Below are 18,660 nucleotides of genomic sequence, written 5' to 3'. Positions count from 1 at the left end.
AATCACTTGTGGAAATATTTCCTGATCTCAATTCTAGGGGGAAAAAAAAGTGCTCTGTGTCCAGAAGGCTAGAGAAATCAAAGAGTTTCTTGTCAGATCTCATGACAATGAAAATAAAAGGATGGAGGGAAAAATTAACCTAGTTTTCTGGCCATAAAAATAGAATAATTTACAATGGTCTATAAAAATATAAAGATCATTTTAATTCACCTAAGAAAATAAAAGCGGCTTCTCTTTTCCTGAATTGTAGCAATCAAGTAATTTCTCAGAACTTGTTTCATCATTTGTAAAATGGAGATAATATCTGATAGCATTGTTGTGGAGGAGGGAAATAAGATACAATATAGATGTGAAAGTAATTTTTAAACAGTAAAGTGCCATGCTAAGCAGATGCACATTAGAGTTGAGTTGTGGTGTTATGGAATATGGAAAAGAGTTGTCAGGTAACTTTTTTTCTTTTTGGTTTGTTTTTTTGGAGACAGGGTTTGCTCTGTTGCCCAGGCTAGTGTGCAGTGGCATCATCATAGCTCACAGCAACCTCAAATTCCTGGGCTCTAGCAATTCTCCTGCCTCAGCCTTGGAAGTAGCCGGGACTACAGGCATGTGCCACCACGTCTGGCTTATTTTTCTATATTTTGTAGAGATGGGGTCTTGCTATGTTGCTCAGGCTGGTCTCGAACTCTTGGCCTCAAGTGATCCTCCTGCCTCCGCCTCCCAAAGTGCTAAGATTACAGGCATGAGCCACCATGCCCAGCTAAATAAACTCTTATTTAAACAAATTTTTATTTAAATAAGGATTAGATGTAATAATATGTCCTGGAACACTTAACACAGAAATATATTTAAAAATAGAAAACACTTTACAAAATTTCACCTTGGACTATGTAACTTTCTTTCTAAAAGTTGATTTAGTTTTTAAAATCTGCTTCGAAAAGTTCATCAATCAAAACAATTTAAAAAGAGGGCCCATATCAGAAGTCTTTCTCCCATGCCCGTTGCTTCCTTGTTCCGTCTTGCTCTCAATGGAAGAAACGTTTTTTGTTTCTTGTCAATATGCTTTTATCCAAATGTGAGAAAATATGAATAGGCACCCTCTAAGTTTTATCTTACTTGCAGTATCATTGTGAAGTAAATTGTTGTCACCATTTTGTTGATCATCAGTGGCTAAGACAGAAAATCAGTCAGTTACTCAGCAAGCGGTGGGCCTAGGACTCAAATCCAGCCTTGCTGATACCAAGGTACCCACAGCTACCTGGTTTCTCTACCTGAACTTTCTGTGAAATAAGGCAAATCTTCCAGAAAACTGTATAGAGCTATGTTCTTAAAAATATTTGCCTTTCAGATTGGTGGACCAGACATTTCCCGGCTGACTTCTCGTTTGGGGAGTGCATACGTCAACGTGATGAACATGCTGCTTTTCACACTCCCTGGAACTCCCATAACTTACTATGGAGAAGAAATAGGAATGGGAAATACTTTAGCCTCAAATCTCAACGAAAGCTATGATATTGTAAGTTTAACACAATTTAATCATGTACCATGGCTGTAAAACCAAGTACTCGTTTTTTTGCTAAATCTGAGACGTTACTATCTCTATTCCATGGCTGAAAATCATGGTTTCTTTTTTCTTTCTCACTCTTAGTAAGAATTTTCAGCTTTTTTGGTGGCTTGGGAACTTATTAAAAAATGCTGCTCTTTGAGCCGCACAACTGGATTTCTTGGGTAGAGTCCAGGAATCTGTATTTTAAAGATGTTTTCTAGCTGATTCTTAGGCACACTAAAGTTTGAGAACCAGTGGTTTAGTTTGGAATATTATTCATTGTCCTCTACCTGAGACATGAGTTAGGAACACTTATCTCTTTAGTTCTTTTTAAAATTTTATTTCAAAATATTAAGGGGGCACAGATGTTTTTGATCTATGGCTTGAGTGAGGGCTATAAGTGTACCCATCACCCAGATAGTGTTCATTGTACCTGTTAGGTGGGTTTTTGCCCTTTCTCTCCTGCACCTCCCCCCTACTTGATTTCCAATGACTTTTACTTTCCTCTGTGTACTTGTGTGCCCATCGTTAGTTCCAGTTTATTAGAGAGTACATGTGGTGTTTGGTTTTTCCATTTCAAAGATACTTCACACTTAGGATAATGGTCTCCAATATTTCTTTATTTGTCCTGCTAGATCTCGGGTGACCATAGCACAAACTCTCTCTTTTATTAGTATGTTGTCAAGTGCAATGCACAGCCTCAGAGTTAAGTGGTTTTCATTTTGTTTTTGTTTGAGGCTACAGATTTCACAATTGTGTTGCTGGGTAGATGACTGATCTTGAACCTTTACATTTGCATGGTTAGCTTTCAAGTGCATGAGATCCAACTTCCCTAACACTTGATTAAGGTCAAACTTTTTCTTCATCAGCTCCTACATTTGTGTGTGTGCACTCACGAGCAGTAACCAGGCTGGATAACTGAGCAGCACAGAATTCAGGCTCAATTGTACATGGCAGTATTCTTAAATTCACCATCACTGTACCACAGTAGCATGAAGCAGCGTAAGTTGGTAATAGCACATCATGAAATCCTACATTATTCATTTTTAAGGAAAAGCAGCAAAGATTCCAAGAATGTATTAAAGTTCAACTAGTATAGTCTATTTAAAACTCAAGATGTTATTTTCTGTTTTCCAATTAAAAGTGTTAAACTGGAGTATGTACTGAACGTTAAGGCCTTTTCATCATGAATGCTAATAAATATAAGCACTAGCTAAGAACTAAAGGGAATTAAATTTAATTATGGAGTGAATCAGGACCAAAGTACATTTCTTTTAATAATCAGACCATTGTTTTTTCTTTTGACATAGAATACCCTTCTCTCAAAGTCACCAATGCAGTGGGACAATAGCTCAAATGCTGGTTTTTCTGAAGCTAATCACACCTGGTTACCCATCAGTTCAGATTACCACACTGTGAATGTTGAAGTAAGTATCAATGAACATTTTGTTGATTCTAGAAGAAATGGGTTTCTGTACTGACAACATACACTCACCCTGAGCATGTCTAACACCCTAACTGATCAGACTTTCCTTGTAGTTTTTAATTTGTAAGGAGTTTATAAATCATGTTTTTGTGAAAATACAAACTGGTACACAAGTTTACCATGTGAATATCACACAGAATGTACACTTCTTCATTGGAGTGGCCCTTACTAAGGCCTTTGAGATATGAAGGAAATTTTATGGAAAATTTTCAGCCAGCTGAGGGTACCCTTCCTCCTTTCTTTCCTTCAAAGGCAGGGAGGGAGAAAGGTGGGTGGGCGGCTAGGCACGCAGGCAGGAAGGAGATCAATCTAGGGTAATGTGGACTTGAGAGCAAGGCTGTTTACCTGAAGAGCCAGAAGACATGAAAATCCCTAAAGGAGCTGTTCTAGAAAAGCACACTGTCTGGCTTTTGCCTATACTTTTTTCTCTTCTCATAGTGATTGTTTTCCAGTAAAATTCTCACTAAACTAATTTAGGGGACGAGAAATTACTGGTATGATGTGAGGATACTTAAGAAATTTATAGGCCAGGTACAGTTGTTCATGCCTCTAATCCTAGCAATGTTGGAGGCTGAGGCAGGAGGATCGCTTGAGGTCAGGAGTTCAAGACCAGCCTGAGCAAGAGTGAGACCCCATCACTACAAAAAACAGAATAAATTAGCCAGGTGTATTGGCACATGCCTGTAGTCCCAGCTACTTGGGAGGCTGAGGCAGAAGGATCACTTGAGCCCAGAAGTTTGAGGTTGCAGTGAGTTATGATGACTGGCATTCTAGCCAGGGTGACAGAGTGAGACTCTGTCTCAAAAAAACAAACAAACAAAAACATTCATAGCACCCTCTCATTCCAATCTACTTAAGTAATCTGAAAAAATGCCCCATTATTCAGATATAGAACTCCACACAAAGACTCCTGCTCCCACAACTCCTCGCTCCAAGCATCACTGAGGATTCCTGGATAGTATAAGCTTTGTTTTATATGGTTGTAGGTCTTGAAAGCATAAAATATATATTTAATAATTGTTTTGGATTGAATGCTTCTATTGATTTTCATTATTCCAAAATATTCCCGTAGGCCAATCTGAGTCCAATATGTAGGAAATCCTACATAAAAATGCACACCATTAAAGACAGAAAAAAATTCTCATTATTTTAATTTGCATTTACATTTTTCTATCAGATTAGCAAAGTCTTTAAAAAATGATCATGAGTGATGCCTGGAGGCTACTCAATCATAATCATTAAGTCCCAGGCAATGCCATTTTAACAAAATACATCCAAATAGCCCTAGAAAGGAATAATGCTACTAACAGATGGGAATTTAAGTAATTTCTAAAAGACAGAAAGTAAAATTTGCATTACAGAGAAACAAGAGCATAGAAACTGGAGTCTAAAACACAGGAGAAAATAGGTCCAAGAGGGACAGGTAAGAGCACTATAGGAATTTCCTAAACTGGGGCAATTGGCTGCAGCAGTATTTCCCGAGGGAAAAAAAATCCAAGGCATGTTTGGTGACCACATGAATGTTGGAATGAGTAGAGCAAAGCTTGAAATAGCTTAAGCTTCAAACTTTTTGTAGAAGCTTCAAACTTCTACAAGTGCAGCAGAAGAAAGAAAAGGAAAAGAAGACCTGATTGTAGTGCTGTCCTCTGGCTAATTCACTGTGGAATGTGCTCAGAAATGAGAGCTTTTACTACTCGGCTCACAGAGGCCAGGAGAGGAGGGCAGGACTACAGCAAGCTTATGACTGTAAGGAAAAGAACTCTCAGCCTAAAGACAAGCCAGACCCACATCCAGTTCGGCTTCTCACAATTATGAGAGGTAGGCAATTGAAGATGACAGGCAAACGAGGCAGATCGAAACACAAGAGCAAATAGATCACAAAGAATTACTTGAAGAAAACAAAGACCATGAAAGGGAGAGATACCATTCCTAACAGACACTGTAGAAACGTGAGACTTTACCCCAGTAGATTGTTGTTTCATGGAGCTCCCTGTCACTTTTTTTTTTTTTTTTTTGAGACAGGGTCTCAAAACTCTGTTGCCCAGGCTAAAGTGCAGTGGTATGATTATAGCTCACTGCAGCCTTGAAATCCTGGGCTCAAGTGATCCCCTTGCCTTAGCCTCCCGAGTAGCTGGGACTACAGGTGTGTGCTACCACGCCCGGCTAATTTTTTAGAGATAGGGTGTTGCTACGGACTGGACCTATAGCTATAGGCTGGTCTTGAACTCCTTGTCTCAAGCGATCCTCCTGCCTTGGCCTCCCAAAATGCTGGGATTACAGGGGTGAGCCACTAGGCAGGTTCTTGACACTCTTAAAGAAGTGATTAGACAGGTACCTTAGAAATGTAAATATTGTCAAAATAAATAATGAAATAGAAGCACTGATAGTGTGCTGAAAAACTGATCCAGGGTTTGTCCCAGAATGCACTGAAAAAGCAAAGAAGCTACTAGTGTAAGAAAAAATTTTTGATACATGGAAGATCCATCCAGAATTTCAACATACAACAAAAAAGAAATTGTAGAAGGGAACATAGACTGGGAGGAAACATATAACCAAAGAAATAAAATATATATAATAATCCAAAGATAAACGAAGACTTTATCTTCTTTTAGAATGGCAAGGATAAACAGAAAACCCTAAAATTACTCAGAAAGAAACCAAACCTGAAAATAGACTGCCTGAGAAAAAGATTGAGAATTGGACTGGCATCAGACTTCCCAAGTGGATACTAGAAGACATTAGAACTTTATCTTCAAAGTTGTAATGGAAACTTAATTCTAAACCTAGCTATTCAAACTGGCATTTAAGAGTAAGAGTAAAATAGAGATGGAAAAGCAGGGTACTAAATTTTACCTGTATAGCCACTTTTTGAAAGCATAATCAGAGGACTCCAGCAAAACCAAAAATGAATCTAAAAGGGAGACACAATATACAAAATATAGTGAGGAAAAGGAAACAATAAAACTTAGGGATAATTTTTGATGCATAATGTAAAATAAGGTATTCCAAACAAAAATCTTAGTGATCTGTTTCTATATGGGAAGTGGTGGCGGTGTGGTGTATGAGAGAGAGAGAGAAAGCAAGCAAGCAGGCTAACATGCTTATCTTGTATAGGAAAAAGAGTAACTAGATTTGAGCTGTCCAGTAGCCATTAATCACTATGACTATTAAAACTAAACAGAATTAAAAATTTGGTTTCTGGGCGACAGTAATATTTCAGGAGCTCAGTAATGAGTGCGTACCATATTGGATAGCACCGATAATAGAATATTTCCAGCATTACAGAAAGTTCTATTGGACAGCATTGTTCCAGATGTTGAGAAAAACATTAAAGTGGTTATTACAATTTTAAGGGTAACCATAAGAAAGACACATAAATGTATAATTTTCTTTTCTTTTCTTAAATTGAGAAGGGGGTCTCGCTCTTGCTCAGGCTGGTTTTGAACTCCTGAGCTCAAACGATCCATCCGCCTCGGCCTCCCAGAGTGCTAGGATTACAGGCGTGAGCCACCGCGCCCGGCCTAAATGTATAATTTTCAAAGAACATTAGAAGGAAAAAAATTACATAAATAATTGACCCAATATAAAGCTAAAAAGAAAAAGCAAAACAATAGTATAACTATAAATAAAAGATTAAATAAGTCTTCAAGAGTATAGCTAAACATATAATAATCATAAAGATGAATGGGTTAAATTCACCTATTAAAAGACAAAAAATACTCAGATAACAAGACAAAAAAATCCAGACATAAGAGACATACCTAGAACAAAGGACACAAAAAGAATTAAAATATACAGCAGACAAATAATAATAAAAAGAAAGCAACCCAGCTATAGCTTTTAAAACAAACAAATAGATGTATTTTTTGAACTAGTAGTTCCATTCCTAGATACCTGTATCTAGGAATACTTGCACATGTGCAAAATAAATACACAAGGGATCTCAACTGCGACATTATTTTTAACAGCAGAAGACTCTAGAAGTAATTTAAATATTTTATCAATAGAAAACCAGTTCAATCAATTATGGGGCTAGCATGCAGCTTTTAAAAAGAATGAAGGAGCTCTATATACACTGATGAGCGATCATTTCTAACATGTATTAAATAACAAAAAACAGTATAAAATGGTAACATGCCACCATTTGTGTAGAGAAAGAAAACATGTCTACATACGTCTGCATATACAGAATGTATCATTTCATATGATACATAAGAATGAAACAACATATAAACAGTGTCTGTCTCTGGGAGCGGAACTGGGAAGCTAGGCAATGGTGTTGACAAAAACCTTTTTATTGTATATATTCGTCTTGTAATTGAATTTCATACTATGTGCATGCATTTCCTCCTAGTCAAAAATAAAGTTACGAAAAGCAGGCTTGGAAATATTTAATAGCAGACAAAATAGAATTCAATATGAAAAGCATTTTATGAGACAAAGGCAATTTTCAAAGTGATAAAAGAATATTCTACTAAAAATCACGAATCATGTATCTAGAAGGTATCTAATGATAGACTGAAAATATATAAAACAAGTACTCAGAAATGCAAGGAGAAATTGACAAATCCACAAGTACAGGGAGAGACTTAAACATACCTCTAGAAAGTGATAAATCAAGTAGACAAAAATAATTGCTAATACTTACTGGGCACTTCTTATGTGAGTGGCACTGAACTATATATGCTTTTCATGCATTATCTAAGGCTAGAGAAAATGTTAGTAACTTTGACAAGTCATATACATATGCCATAAATACCTTTGTACCTGATAAACAGAGAATACACAGTTTTTCAAACACCCATTAGATAGTCACTAAAGATCACATGTTAGGCACCCACCCGTAAAGAACAACAACTACCAGCACCCCAGTAAACATAGCTGGCAAGGGTACAATGAAATGAATATTATCACTGATTTGGCAACAGCTTATGAAGAATAATTTTGCATTATGTATCAAGTGTCCATATATCTTTGTCAAAGTAATTGTCTTTCTGATAATCTATCCTAAAATAATATATTAGAGGAGGAGAATAAAAATATAAGAAAATATTAGAAACACAAATGTTGAAAGGGAATGGTTAAATTTATGGAGGCTATGTAATGGGAAAATGCTTGAAATGTCAAAAAAAAAAAAAACATGAAAAGTACAACATCAAATTACATGTGTTTTATTTATATGGCTGGAAAAGAAAACCAAATCTTAAATGGATATATACTACTTTTATGGTTAAAAATATCTACAATTTCTAACTTTCACTTTAGGCAGCTTTTTGCTTTGCATCCTTTTTGCAACTTTCTGTTCCATCATTAGCTATGCAAGAAATACATGTCTGCTAAAGTTATATCTTTGCACTACAGCAACCTACATATTCTATAAAAGAGAACAAATAAGCCCAAATTCATCAGAAGTCTAAGTCCATTGCCACAATGCTGCTTTTTGTTCCAGGCAGTTGGCAGTAACAATATAGCACAAGGTTACTTTATTTAGGCAAGTTAAATATTCATTAACTTAGATATGGACATTTGTTTTGGGATTCCTAAAGTGTTGTCAGATTTGGTCTCTACAGAAATTCTATGATGTAGTAGAACACTAAGCATACTGCAATGACTCCCATACAAGTTGAAAGCCTGAATTTGTCATTTCTATCAGTTTTTATATAAATTATTATCTACTTATCAATACCTACAATTTGGCAGTTATTTTAAGGGGCAAAATTGAAGCAAGTGTTTTTGGTAAATAATTCCTTACAAGATAACAAAAATATTTAAAAACAATTTAGAATTAAATATTATGTAAATATTCTTTTTAAAAAATAGGTCCAAAAGACTCAGCCCAGATCGGCTTTGAAGTTATATCAAGAATTAAGCCTACTTCATGCCAATGAGCTGATTCTCAACAGGGGCTGGTTTTGCCATTTGCGGAATGATAGCCACTGTGTCGTGTACACAAGAGAGCTGGATGGCATAGACAAAGTCTTTATCGTGGTTCTGAATTTTGGAGAATCAACACTGCTAAATCTACAGGAAATTATTTCACAACTTCCCGCAAGACTGAGAATAATATTAAGTACCGATTCTGCCTACACAGGCAGTGAAGTTGATACAAGTGGCATTTATCTGAACAACGGAGAGGGACTCATCCTTCAATACAACACGAAGAATCTCCTTCATTACCAAACAGCTTTCAGAGACAGATGCTTTGTTTCCAATCGAGCATGTTATTCCAGTGTATTAGACATACTGTACACCTCGTGTTAGGCACCTCTATGAAAGAGATGACACTGGCATTTTGTTGGTATTTTAAGCATTTGCAGTAGTTTCATGTATAGCATGCTGCTGGATAAACTTTCTGAACAATCATTAATTCTCAGATATTTCTGTAGGTTGAATATAACTGCTTTAGGAAAGGTTCTCAAATGCTTTGAAAAAAATAAAATGTTTAAAATAAAATTATCACTTATAGGAACTTGTAAGTTTATTGAGATAGCATCAATAACATGATGAAAACATATTAGGACTCCAGATTTCTCAAAAGCTCTAATGAATTTTAAATGTGAGGAATGTTATCTTTTTCCTTAAAATGCAGGCATAAAAATTGGGGGATGACTCACTGCCACCGTGTGTAAAAACATTCATTAGAAGAGGCAGGACATTGATTTGTAAAGCTGTACTGATTGGATGGGAGGCCTAGAGTTCTGCTGTCACCAATCCCTCCCTTCCTCCATGTCCTTCTAAGCAGCGTGATTTGAAAACTACTTTCCTAGGTTATGGGGCGTGTGCATCAATGGAGAGAACAGTATACGCATGTGAGATACAGACTAAGCAAAATTTTGATGGAGAAACACATTTTAAAAAATTATTAAATAACTTAAAAATCTCACTTTTGCTAATTCAATTGGAAATAAGACTATGAAGTATTTCACTGTTTCCAATTCCTAGTTGAATGCAGCATTTCAGAATTTTAGAAATTTCTTAAGATCCTCGAAAACATTGGTGTTGTCAAGTCCAAGTTCCTCATACAGGAATTTAAATTGGGCTGTAATCTAAAAGAAACACATTTTAAAAATCAGATAGAAGAACTTTGTGGTAAAACTCCAGTGTTTAAGCTTCCCTTTGTCTACCTATCTTCACCTAACACTGAAGTCGGCAATTTATGGCAAGAATACTTTTATTCGGGACAGAGGTGGAAGGCTTTCAATAATTAAGACTCAGAGCTTTCTTTAACAGAACTCACTTACCAAGTACAAAAGAGAGCCCTTTCTCTCGACTGATTCAGCGTCCCACCCTGCCCCCTCGTGGGTCTCAGCTATAGACCTGACATTTGCGAAGTGGCTTTGTCATAAACCCTGTGGCAACCACTGAAAACCTGAATATTAAATAAAAACATCTCTACTTGGGGAATCTGTCAACTGAAGGGGGCTTGATAACATACCTTTTTGTGAGAATCTTCAATCACATGATTGCCTCCAGGGTGAATATCTAAAATAATATTGGGGGCCTGATAGCCTGAAAGAGTTAACATATAAAAACAATTAGAAGGTCTTTGGAAGATTGAGACTCATTTCTACCCTCTCCTCCTAAGTACTCTATTCAAATAAAAGTAATGGAATAAAGGCAAAACCCACCGACAATAAAGAGATGGGAGGTGGCAAGCAGTAAAAGACAAATTTCTGAAGCAGGGAAAGCAGGAAGAAGAGACCCAGGGGCTGAGGAAGCTGGATGGAAGACACCATATGAAGAAGGCTGTGACCTAGGAGACAGTCAACTGGCCCTGTGGAATCCGAGAGTTGTGCCCTGGAGACACCAACTACAGCAATGAGTGGGAGTGCAAAATGGAGCTGAATACAGGGAGACTGTCAGACTTACATGTGGGTCCCCCTGCCCTTGAACTCACAATGTATTGGCATGCAGTTTCAAGGCAAAAAGGTGGAGTTCTTATCTAATAAAATTCAAACAACTTTCTAGAGGAAATGAAAGCAGCTAGTTTGGGCACTGATGCTCCAAAGAAAAAACCTCACAATCTTGTCTTTCAGACTCCCATGAATAATGGCTCAATCATTATTGTTAAGTGAATGAATAACTGTATGATCGTACATCTATAAGTTATACTTGATATTTAAATTTACTTTTTTCTTTGTGTCCTGTATACCTTATTTTAATATCCTTTGAAAAGGAGGTGAGGCAGTTAATATACATCAACATAGGAAAACAATTGTCTTAAATTCTGGACAAATGATTTGGTTGTAGCATGAAATGTGTAATATTACTCTGAGCCGTGTGCTGAGGGTACTAGTCTGTTTGGCCAAGTTTTCTGCTTCTAGATGATCTCCTACCTTCACCTGTGTCTTCAGTATGCTTCGTGATGGCTTCCTGGAGTTTCTTGGTGTAGTTCACAATTCCCTTTAGAGGTACACGTTCGTCGTTTTCATAAGCTGTTATGTGAATTGAAGGATAATGCTAGAAGAAAGTACATGTACAAAGAGTTTACATTATTCCCTATGGTCCCTCTCCACTGTATAGACCATAAAAAACATTTACCTCCAATTTTTTCCTCTAAGTGCTAGGAGTTTTTTCTCACTTTATATTTGTGAGAGCACCTCAGTATTGTAGTATTAGACTACTTGTTGCCTGGAATAGCATTTTCTTGACTAAAGAGACCTTATCTGATTTAGTAATTAAGGCATGATAACTCTATTCCCCTGAGGTATTAAATTGAAACAAACATGGAACATGAGCAGAGATGGTACTGAAAGATGTTTGGGTATTACAAGTAGAAACATCTCTAAAGCCCTACTAATTTCTGCCTCTGCTCAAGTATCTTTTTAATATCTTCTCTATCACTTTAGGATAATATAACTGTCTTTCACTACCTGAGGCTTAATATTTTGATAAGGACAGTAACGTTTTATGTAGTTCTTGTGTTTTTCATCAGATGAAGGATTCCCCCATTCTTCTAATTCTTCTAATGTCAGAGGAAGTGTAGTATCCATCATGGTGTTGAGAACATCCAAGAAAGGTGCCTAAAAAAAAAAGCCAAAGAAACTTAGACTTCAAATGAAAGGTTGATAAAAAAAAAGCTTCAGAAAAAGATTACACTTTATGAATAAACGTACTGATATGAGAGGAAACAGCTCAAGAAGCCGTGTAGATTTCTAGGAGCCAGACTACTCAGTCCTTAGCTAGGGCCTATAATCCATAATATGCTTTTAAAGTATTCACACTTCTTAAATGACATTTATATAGTAAGAAATGTTTTATCTTCTAATTTTATAAATTTTATTTTTAGTTTGATGCCTTTTATTCATATTTTTTTTATATGAAAGTAATAAATGCTACTGCCTCTCACCCATTAGGATGGTTACTATTAAAAAAAAAAACAGAAAATAATAAGTGTTGACATTGATGTGGAAAAACCGGAACCCTTATGCACTCTTGGTTGGAGTGTAAAATGGTACAGCTGCTATGGAAAATAATATGGTCATTCCCCAAAAAATGAAATTTAGAATTAGCATGTGATCTAGCAACTCCACTCCTCGGTATATATCCCCCAGAATTGAAAGCAGGGCCTTGAAGAGATATCTATATACCTATGTTCATAGCAGAATTATTCACAAGAGCCAAAAGGTGAAAGCAACCCAAGTGTCCATCAATGGATGAATGAATACCAAAATGTGATATATACATACAATGGAATATTAGTCAGCCTTAAAAAGGAAAGACATTCTAACACATGCTACAATATGGGTGAACCTCAAGGATATAACCTAAGTGAAATAAGCCAGCCACAAAAAGAAATTATTTTATATGCTTCTGCTTATGTGAGATACCTTGGGTAGTCAAATAGAGACCCAAAGGAGAAAAGGGTGGTTTCCAGGGGCTGGGTCGGGGGAAAGAAGGGAATGGAGAGCTATTTAATGGGTGCAGAGTTTCAGTTTTGCAAGATGAAAATCAAGTTCTGGAGACTGATTGTACAACCATGTGAATGTATTTAATGCTACTGAACTGTTCACTTAAAAATGGTTAAGAGATAGTCAATTTTATGTTATTTTAACCACAATTAAAATTTTTTTTAAATGAAAAAAAGTCCCCAATAACATAGAAAGTCTTTCTCACCAGCTGGACATTTTGCATTACAAGTAATAAATGCTAACTGAAGAAAATCTGGAAGATATCCAAGGTGAAAGAAGAGAAAACCACCCATTGGCTCATGACCAGGGTTAAAAGATTTCATAAAACGGAGGCTGCATTTTTCACTTAGCTTTATATTCTCAACATGCTTTTCAGATTTCCCTCATATTAACATTAACCAAGTATAGTGAGCATTTGCAATTCTTTTTGGCTGCCTAGCATCTGGACTCCTTTTCTGCATTTGAACATCCCCAGTGTTAACCAGACAGAGCTTGCCTCTCACTGGAGAGATCCTAAATGACAGTACCTATCCCAGCTTTCCTTGCAGTCTGGGAGTAGCCACATGTATGACTTAGGTCTATCAGACACATGTGCTCTAAACTTTGCATGGGAAGTCAATGATTCAAAATAGTAGTGATCATGGAGAGTTTATTCTGGTAAAAGTGCCACAGCTTTATCTACTTTCTAGAAGCAGCACTGCTAGTGTGTGAAGTGATCTGTGCTCAGCGGTGGCAGTAACAGTAGCTTCACTGGGCCAATTCTACGTTTCTGGTTGTGCAGCCTCTAACACTGGTTCTGAACATACCCACCTTTCCTTAATACCCTTTAACAAATCCCTTTTCTGTTTAAATTAGTCAAGAGTTTTTGGTGCTTGTAATTAACTTTGACTCGTACATGAATCTCCCATTGTTGGATATTTAGGTTGTCTTCAATTTTTCACCCTAATAAGCAATCTAGGATAAATATCTTACACAAACATTTCTGATTATTTCCTTTCTAATTTCTAAGAATCAAGTTACTTGTTTTTTCTTTATATTGTAAATAATCCTGCCATTATTATCTTTGTACATAAGTCTTTTTCCTCCATACTCAGAATTTCTATTTTTTGAAAAATAGATTTACAGATTAGAGCCATTTACTTATTTACGTAATACAAGCCCATAGTGTATATCCCTCACTCTCAAAAAAAAAAAAAAAAAAAAAAAACCCTGAAAATAATTTACTCTCTTGCATCTCAGCCATCATTTTCCAGAGTATCTAACCAGGTAGCTGGAGAATGACAGAGGCAAAACCAACTTCTATAATATAACTTCATAATTTTGGACACCAGGAAAAGACTATAGCATATTTTCAGAACAGAATAAGATATTTCAATTAAAGTACAGAAGAACTATGCCAAAAAGACCATTAAGAATAGAGTATCTTGGCTGGGCATGGTGGCTCATGCGTGTAATCCCAGCACTCTGGGCGGCTTAGGCAGGAGGATCGCTTGAGGTTATAGTGAGGTTGGGCAACAGAGAAAGACCCTGTGTCAAAAAAAAAAAAAAAAAAAAAAAAAAAAAGATCTAAAAACAGAGAGCCCCTACATTCAGGACTGAACCATTGATGGGAAGTAGCTGTCAAATTGCCTAGGAGTCAGAGGATTCAGTGCATTCCAGAATCATAATATGCTCTAGCTGACCTCGGGGAACTGTGAGACATAGATGCTTCTACTCTTTTCTACCAATTCTAAATATTATTACAAATAAAAAATGACTAATGGGAATAGTCATTAATATTTTTCAGTGGAAATCCTTAAAAATTAATAAGAAGAACACTGCCAGAGAAGAATAAGAGTAAATAGTTGGATTAAGATAACTTTACACGTTCTCCTAAAGCTACAATTCTGTGTTTAAAACCTAAAATCTTTGCCACACTCCTATGCTATGGTAAAACTATAACAAAAAAATATTTTTAAATCTGCCTATGGCTTCCCACCTCCCCCACTCTGTAAACAGTAGAGACAAGAGTGTACTCACCTCCAAAGTCACCGCCCTCAGGAGCTCTGGATTAGAATTACACAATGCTCCCACAAGCACCCCTCCAGCACTGAAAGCAGTCAGGGCTGTTAGACTTGGCTGAGAAAAGCCTTGGCCATGAAGTGTCTTAATGCAAGCCTCTAAGTCTGCAAGGCCATTGAGTTTTTTAGTTAGACGGCCATCAGCGTGCCACTGGAGGCCTAACTCACCACCACCCCTGAAATTAAAAGGCAAAAAAGTTTCAGTGGAAAAATGTTAATGATGTAGGCTGGAGTCAGCAAACTACACCTGGAGGTCTGTTTTTGTATGGCCTAGAGCTAAGAAGAGTTTTTACTTTTTAAAAGTTGGGAGAAAACAACAAGGCTTATGTGGCCTGCAAAGCCTAAAGTGTTTACTAACTAGTTCTTTAGAGGAAAAGTCTGCCAATCCCTGATATATACAATCAAAAATTGATTCAACAAATATGTTTTGAGTGCCTGCGTACTATTTATCAGGGATTGTCCTAAGTGCAGACCTTAAAAATATAAACAATCAAAAATCCCCTGCCCCGGAAATCTTAATTTTGTGGGGAAAGACAACAAAGAGTTACTAAGCAATGTGGTCCCTGCTATAACACAGGGGTATTTAAGGTGTTACAGAAGCAGAGGAAAGAATATCCATCTGTCAGGTTAGAGGTACACACAGAGTCAGGAACACAAATGCTTAGGGAAATGATGCCTAGCCGAGATGTGAAGGATGAACTTGAGTTTCCAGGAGGGCAAAGAAAGGGAAGGCATTAAGACACAGATACAACAGAGCAGGTGCAAGGGCAAAGAGGTAACAGAGCCATGTCATTTGAAAGGACATGATGATAAATGCTACTTCAGAGATAAGCCAGATCATTAGGAGTACTATACTGAGGAATTTGGAGTTTGTTTTGGAGATGGGGAGGTGGAGAAGGATTTTAAGCAGAAACATAAAATTGTTGTCTTGAAAACCACTAAGATAAAATGGAAGTTTTTTGGGGGGAGGGTTCAGGAGAAGGGATGAAAACCTTAAAATTTTTAGTTATTTATTTATTTTTTTTAGAGATGGAATCTTGCTATGTTGCTCAGGCTGGTCTTGAACTCCAGGGCTCAAGCAATCCTCCTGCCTCAGCATCCTGAGTAGCTGGGATTACAGGCACGCACCACCATTTGCGGCTTTAAAATGTAAGTTAGACGGAAAAAAGGAGTTCAGCTTGAGAAGGTGCTTGAACCTAAACTCAAGAGAATTAAACGGAAATAATAATGTTACTAAATAAGTACAGAGACTGGTACATCTATTCAAAAATCCTAAAAATCTACTTTTGCTTTTTGGATCAACAAATCTGTTACAGAATCAAGCTCTACCACCACAGGTTTAGGAATACATAAATCCAACAATGCAAGTGAGAAAATAAGCTTTTGCTGCCTGATATATTGTGATTCTACACACCTGTCACAATGCCTAGCACTCATATGCTAGGTAAAGTGTATTGACTCACCGAACATGGCAATATGCTAATATCCATCCATCGTCCACTAACACCCGCCTCTCAGGTCTGAAATTCATTTTCAAATCCATTCCATAAGCTCCATATACATGTACCAACAGAGGTTTCTTCTGCAAGTCCTCAGAGTCCGTTTTGTGGAAAACAGTCATTGGCACTAATTTTCCATCCTGAAAATGAAGAATTACTATGCGTGTAAAGAAGAGTCTTTTAAAACAGTTTTATCCCCAATTTAAAATACACTGAAGATTACTGCCCCCCACCCTTATGTGCTACCTATTGATGCTGAGCACAAATTTGTTTAAGACAAAAGCATTACGGTCTCCAAAAATACAATACAGTCTGGGTTTCGGCTACTTTGCTACAGTTCTGGTTATAGTGTTAACCAGAAAACAGCAGCAAGGCTGGCTGCTCTTTTAAAGAGTTCTTCCCTACCCACTATTACTGTAATTTTTAAAATTTTAGGTCAAGCCAAAATACCTATTAAGGTTAGAAATCCTAGTATAGTATTCTTCCTATGCCTAGGGCTAGATACTGCCATTTCTCATCTTTGAGTATTTACAAATATGCTGACTAAAGAAGTCTTGCCAGCTCAATTTTGTCCCCTATAGTCAGAATTCTCAACTACTGGGACCTGAAATGTCTGACTGACCTTACTGATATCTACCCATCTCCTCTACAAAGGCCTCTTTAACCTTTTTAAAACAACAATTTTTAATTATTATGGGTACATATAGTTGTATATTTATAGGGTTCATGAGATGTTTTGATACAGGCATACAATGCGTATTAGTGAAATCAGGGTAATTGAGGCATCCCTGACCTCAAGCATTTATCATTTCTTTGTGTTAGGAACATTCCAATTCTACCCTTTTAGTTATTTTAAAGTATACCATAACTTACTGTTAACTATAGTCACTTTGTTGTGTTATCAAATATTCTTCATTCTATCTATCTAACTATATTTTTGCACCCATTAACCATCCCCAATTTATCCCCCTCTCCCCGCTACCCTTCTTAGTCTTTAGTAACCATCATTCTACTCTCTGTCTCCATGAGATCAACTGTTTTAATATTTAGCTCCCACATATGTGTGAGAACATTTTTCTTTCTGTGCTTGGCTTATTTCACTTAACGTAATATTCTCCAGTTCCACCCATGTGTTGCAAATAGCAGGATTTCATGCTTTTTTATGACTATATGATATTCCATTGTGTGCATATACCAAAATTTTTTTATCCATTCATCCACTGATGGACATTTAGGTTGATTCCAAATCTTGGCTATTGTGAATAGTGCTGCAATAAACATGGGAGTGCAGATATCTTTTCCATACACTGATTTCCTTTCTTTTTGATATATACATAGAGGCCTATTTAACTGTATTTAAAATTTTTTTTAAAGTGGTTTAAGTAAATTTTTAAAATTTTAACACTTAAATTACTTTTAGCTCATGTAACTATTCCCCAAGTGTAGCTCAAACTCATCAATCCCAGTTGATTGAAACTAGGCACTCTCTGGACAGACAAAACTCAGACAACCCAAAGTACTTCTAATTTTCCTTTGAAAAAGGGTGAAGACGTTGGTTCTCACCCTGCTTTAAGAAACTAATGAAATAGGCCTAGTTTACATAAGGAAATAATATAATCAAGCAACTCTCCATACATTTTTTATCCTCATTTTGAAGACTTCTTTTTGGGGCAATAAATAAAGACGACATAGTGTTATCAGATAAGAAGGAAATCTTCCTCTCATAATTCTTTATCATACCCAACTTGTTAAGACAGCGTAAGTGAATTTTCACTTCTCAGTAAGATCGATTCATTCTTATAAAACCTGATGTAGGTTAATTTCTATAAACAATCTTGGTCTTCCCCCTCCTCCACCTGCTTCTTCCTCAACTTCAATTATACAATCAGAAAAACTTGCTGGTTGAAAACTTGTGAAAGGAAGAGGTAAAGACGGTCACTAGTCCTGTGATGGGCTGGACCTGAATGAACCAGCAGCGCAAAAATGCCTGTGGAAATGACCCAGCTTCCATTTAGCAGCTGCTTTCCTGCTCCCTGTGAAGAATCCCTTGGCTCTCTAAGAAGTTAGCTTAACTGTTCTTTCCATTTGGAGTCCAATAATTACAACATTTTGGTAGACTGGTATAATCCTATGTTTGTAAAACTAAACAATACCTAAAAGTATA

At 36.7% G+C, this 18,660-nt stretch overlaps 2 protein-coding genes across 3 annotated transcripts in view; one reads left to right on the top strand and one right to left on the bottom strand.

Moving 5' to 3' along the window:
- SLC3A1 (solute carrier family 3 member 1) overlaps positions 1–9,294 on the top strand; it is a 43,151-nt gene extending 33,857 nt beyond the window's left edge. The window contains exons 8-10 of the mRNA XM_069494392.1: positions 1,343–1,510; positions 2,851–2,967; positions 8,847–9,294. Of these exons, the coding sequence (XP_069350493.1) occupies positions 1,343–1,510; positions 2,851–2,967; positions 8,847–9,287 (726 nt within the window). The 3' untranslated portion in view covers positions 9,288–9,294. The remainder of the gene's footprint in view (positions 1–1,342; positions 1,511–2,850; positions 2,968–8,846) is intronic.
- Positions 9,295–9,982: 688 nt separating this feature from the next.
- Positions 9,983–18,660, bottom strand: part of PREPL (prolyl endopeptidase like) — a 37,110-nt gene continuing 28,432 nt past the window's right edge. For both annotated transcript variants that reach the window (XM_069494391.1, XM_069494390.1), the window contains exons 9-14: positions 16,461–16,636; positions 14,957–15,173; positions 11,900–12,049; positions 11,363–11,486; positions 10,462–10,535; positions 9,983–10,072 (exon numbers count right to left, since the gene is read on the bottom strand). In XM_069494391.1, coding sequence (XP_069350492.1) covers positions 9,983–10,072; positions 10,462–10,535; positions 11,363–11,486; positions 11,900–12,049; positions 14,957–15,173; positions 16,461–16,636 — 831 coding nt within the window. The remainder of the gene's footprint in view (positions 10,073–10,461; positions 10,536–11,362; positions 11,487–11,899; positions 12,050–14,956; positions 15,174–16,460; positions 16,637–18,660) is intronic.

The sequence above is a fragment of the Eulemur rufifrons genome, chromosome 19, assembly GCF_041146395.1.
Source record: "Eulemur rufifrons isolate Redbay chromosome 19, OSU_ERuf_1, whole genome shotgun sequence".
Lineage (NCBI taxonomy): Eukaryota > Metazoa > Chordata > Mammalia > Primates > Lemuridae > Eulemur > Eulemur rufifrons.
The sequence above is the reverse complement of the archived record's forward strand: the minus strand, read 5'-3'. Positions and strand labels throughout refer to the sequence as shown.